The sequence below is a fragment of the Lupinus angustifolius genome, unplaced genomic scaffold (genome assembly GCF_001865875.1).
Source record: "Lupinus angustifolius cultivar Tanjil unplaced genomic scaffold, LupAngTanjil_v1.0 Scaffold_262_17, whole genome shotgun sequence".
In the NCBI taxonomy this organism is placed as follows: Eukaryota; Viridiplantae; Streptophyta; class Magnoliopsida; order Fabales; family Fabaceae; genus Lupinus; species Lupinus angustifolius.
The window spans coordinates 25,663-30,129 of record NW_017727455.1 but is presented as its reverse complement, the minus strand read 5'-3'; the positions used below and the strand labels follow the sequence as shown (position 1 = coordinate 30,129).

At 31.9% G+C, this 4,467-nt stretch overlaps 1 protein-coding gene across 2 annotated transcripts; it reads right to left on the bottom strand.

Moving 5' to 3' along the window:
* Positions 1-1,164: 1,164 nt before the first annotated feature.
* On the bottom strand, positions 1,165-3,595 carry LOC109340834 (kinesin-like protein KIN-10C). Of its 2 annotated transcripts, XM_019578584.1 has the most exons (5): positions 2,933-3,595; positions 2,262-2,305; positions 1,992-2,141; positions 1,433-1,488; positions 1,165-1,204 (listed from the first exon to the last, which is right to left on the bottom strand). In XM_019578584.1, the coding sequence occupies exons 1-5, from the start codon at positions 2,958-2,960 to the stop codon at positions 1,180-1,182; spliced, it is 303 nt and encodes a 100-aa protein (XP_019434129.1). In that variant the 5' UTR covers positions 2,961-3,595; the 3' UTR covers positions 1,165-1,179. The 2 variants fall into 2 exon arrangements, with proteins under 2 accessions (XP_019434129.1, XP_019434128.1); XM_019578583.1 differs by having other exon boundaries at positions 1,178-1,488.
* Between the last annotated feature and the right edge of the window lie 872 nt (positions 3,596-4,467).

The following is a 4,467-nucleotide window of genomic DNA, read 5'->3' as shown; positions in this document are numbered from 1 at the left end:
CTGGTTTCTGTTTAATCATGTTACACTGGTTAATCGATTAACGTGGTAACTTAATCGATTAACATGTCTGTTTTATGTTCTAACTGTTTTCTGTTTTAACTGCTTAACTGATTGCAACGGTTTGAAATGTCAAAACTGTTTTGTAAAAATTTAGGCAAGTTGTAGAAACACATAACAATGCATATTATTGTTTAGGATTGATTAGAGGGCATATTTTCGTGATTTACTTTGTGTTTTGCTGAGAGAAATGCATGTGTGAGGAAGAGAGATTAACATGCTTTATTGAAGTTGATTCATTGTTATTTGCATGCAGTTTTTCATATGCTTAATCTCTTCCTTTCCTTTTTCACATGTTCATGCATTCTTCATAGAGATTCTTAGAGAGATATTTTGTGTTTACTGTTTTTGATTAACTCACATATGGATGATGACTTGAGCGAATTGTGAGCGGGTTAGTCTTAAGGTTTTTCATTGTTATAATTTGAGCATTATTGTGCTTGGTAAACCTTGCTTTTGTAATATGTTTTTGTGTATTGGATTAGTCTCTTGGTGTCTTACCACCATAGAGATAGAGTGATTCTTCACCAAGACTAGGAGGTCTTGAATTGAGAACGAGAATCTTGGCTGGGGCTGGGTCGTGAGAAAGGTTTTTTCAGGCGATATGTAGAGTCAAACCAATGATTATATGTTCTAGGATTTCAAGAAAGAAGCATCATGAGTCTTATAAATTAAATTGGTGTATGTGATTATACTTGTATTCAATATAGTGAAGAAGAAAATCTCTCAAGATCAGAAGGGGAGGCCTGGATGTAGTTTGCAGTGGACTGCAAACGAACCAAGATAAAAATCCATATGTGCAAGCTGTTCTCTCTTAATCTCCTTTACATTTCTTACCGTTTTAATGCGAGTTAGAAGCTGATATTTTGCATGCATATACTCTGCCATATACTTGTTAATATTGCATAAAGATATCTTTTGTATCTCTGCTTATCTGTTAATAAATAACTATGCAACTAGCTTCTCTGATCATTCTACTTCTGTTGTGTGTTAATCGATTAAGCCCACTGGTTAATCGATTAAGCCCACTGGTTAATCGATTAACTGAGCTATTTCCAGAACTGGGTTTTGGTGCGAGAAGCGGTGATTGATAACCACTACACCTTTTCAACTTCCCCCCTTCTAGGTGTGCCTAGGCCACTGATACCTAACAATATCCAATGCATATAAATCAGAATAATCAACTCAGTAACAATTATCCAACACATATATATCAACATACCATAGTGTTGCTTTCATGTATGAAAAATGAAGTCTTTGAGAGCTTTTTGTTTACTTTTTTTATTCTAGCCAAGCTCTCAATGTGGCTTCCATGCCAACCTTAACTTTTGATATCTCTTGTTTATGAGATGAAGGCATAAAATTAGGGACATACCTTGATATAGCAGCCAAACTAACAATATGAACATATTCCTCGTGTTCTTGGAGATTCTGAAATCAAAATATAAAGAGCTTCAATTTTTTTTTTGGAACCTAATGAAGTTCTTTATGAGCATTAATAACATGAGTAATTTAATAGCTAACATCTCAACTTACAAAATCTCCCATTCAAGTTCTCAAAATCTAGTGAACTAACAGAAAGTGAAGAGAACAAACAATAAACTATAAAATGAAATTATAATTAATTAGAAAACTAGTATGAATGCATCTTAACTTATAATCTCCCATTGCCTTTTTTTGCTAAATAAGTCAGCAAAGATTCATTTCAGCTCATCAACCATCTAGAAATAAGCCATGTTGAACTAACAACAAAATCCGGATCACGAACCCAATTCAACTAAATATCCTATACATTAAGAAATAACCTACATGCAGCCCATGTATACTTAGATATATGCACTGTGCATGTATAAAGCTCAAGAACATCTAAAGAATCAATCTGACTACAATATGAAGAAAATAAACAATGAACTAGAAAACCTTTATAGCATTACCAGGCAAGCAACCATTAGTTCACGCGTGGTTCCCTCTAGTGAGTCCTGTAATATACGGTAAATGGGTAGAGTTCGACATGCATGAGACCAATCTGGCAAGGTACAGTCACTTGGGTAGAATTCCACAACCATGTCTTCCTCTGCTCCTTCCTACAAATTTTGACAGCCATTAATTACCAAGTTCCTCATGGAACACTAATCTCCTTCTTACCAGTATAAAAATGAGATCAGATACCATGCAAAAATGAGAATGCTGGAAACAAATTAAACCTCTTTAATGGCAACTTTCTCTTCTTGCAAGTTCATCAACTTAACTGGAAAATAGAAAACACGAAAGCGTATATCAATGCTCTTCACTAAAATCCTTGTGTTAAGTAACAATAATATTGTCACAACCATCTAGTATATATTTTCAAAATCATTAGAACTTTTGAAATTGCTAACCACCAAAATGATCATACAAGCAATGTCCATATTAAATTAAAAATCCCAACTCTTGCGAACATTATGAACGAACAATCAATAAGGTTGCTTCATAAATTTTGCTATATCTTAAGAAATATCTTATGCTTGAATAAGAAGCTCTAAAATTTCGCTGTTGAACTCAAGTTATCAGTGTTATGATAAAGCTAGTCACAAAAAAGTGTAGTAGTTTTCATTTGGCTAAGTTAAGCTAAGCTAAAAGCAATATAGAATAATCATACAAGGGATAACTTCAAATCGTGGGAACAAAATGCCTAAAGTGATTCAGCATCAATAAAATAAGAATAAAGACAAACCATTGAAATGAATAGGCATAACCCAATCACGGAAATCACATATTATTCTTTGAAATTGTATATTATATTCAATTAAAACAAAAATCATTCAATGAACAAGTGCAATGCAGAGTGTATTTGAATCAAATGTGTATACCAAGAAAGACATAGTAAAAAACAAACCTGTTCGAAGAGAAGCCGGATGGGTCATCTCATCTTTAAAATTGTTAGGTCATTTGGACATTTCTTCCTATTCAACTCTCTTCATGTGGAACTCCATTAGTGAGAATCAACAATAGATTATGTACTAGGTTCAGCTGCAACATATATACACAATGCATATATACACAATACAAAGTTTATACCCAAAATATGCAAAAACGGGATTTGAGCGATTAGAGGATTTGAACCATTGAAGATGGATTTTAGTGATTGAAGTGTGAAGTTGGATTTGAGCAATTGAAGATTGAATATGAATTTGAGGAATTGAATATTGAAGTAGGGTTTGAGCGAAAGAAGCTGGATTTAAAGCGAATAATTTAGGCGATTTTCTCGGACAAAAATAAAAGAATGAAGGGAGAAGTTGAAGCGTGAATGCAAGACCTCTATAAAAAATGAGAACCCTCCCGTCATTACAATAAAATATGTAAAAACCCTAATTCAACTATGGAAAATTCATGGGTTAGCTATGGAGCTCATGGGAAATTGCACAAACCCTAATTCAACTATGGAAAATTAGCTCTGGAAAATTCGAAATATAAAAGAAAATGGCCAGGAAGTTAAGAGAGAATGAGAAGGGTTGAATGGCAGGGAGAGAATGACAAAAGAGAAGTAAATCTGGAAATGGGAAAGTCAATGGCTGAATGAAGAATGAAAAATGAAAAAATAGAAGTCATCGTAGAGAAAACACTCCCAGCTAAGATCAAATATACAAAAAAAACTCTTCATATTAAAGTTAAAATAAAATATAATTCTATAACCACAATTTTTTAATCACTATAAGTGTAAGGTTCTATACCTACCGGAAGTATTACGTCACTAATGCATATAGTTACCAACTTAGATATCTGTAGCTATATTGCACTTATACCTATAGTTTTTTTACGCCCATGAGTATATTATATTTATACCTATAGTTTCACTTGCTGTCACTATAAACATTTGTAGGTATATGACAATTTTCTTGTAATGTGTGTCATATTTAATCATTTTCTACAAAATAAATCAAACAAAAATGTACACATTTCATACTTTTATTTACTTGGGGAGATAAATTATCTCATAATATGAGGATATATATATATATATATATATATATATCACTATATAAAGTAAAACATGAATCAGAATAATGAACAATTAAGTAATCAAACGTTATAATCATATATGTATGTATGTTGTATGTGTTCAAATAAAATTTTTGTGTTTATTCAAATTAATGGTTAAATATTCCCCTTGAATATTAGAAAAAATGGACTCCCACAATTTGAATAAATTGTGTTCCAAGCAAACCATAGCTTTTTGTTTGAATTATCTTTTGTTTCTTTGATATTGCGATAAAACATAGTTTTATATTAGAGATGTCAAAACATAATCAAGGATGACCGACTCTTTCTATTAGAAAGTTTTTAAGAAAATAATTCTTTTATAAGAATTCATAATTCATAACGAGTAAAAATTGTACACTCATAAACAAAAATTAAAATAACTTTATTAAT

Coding starts and splice junctions, on each gene's coding strand:
- LOC109340834 (XM_019578583.1), bottom strand. CDS start 2,960: ATGACCCATCCGGCTTCTCTTCGAACAG. Junction 2,142..2,261: donor AGAAAGTTGCCATTAAAGAG/GTTTAATTTGTT, acceptor CAAAATTTGTAG/GAAGGAGCAGAGGAAGACAT. Junction 1,489..1,991: donor AACTAATGGTTGCTTGCCTG/GTAATGCTATAA, acceptor TTTTGATTTCAG/AATCTCCAAGAACACGAGGA.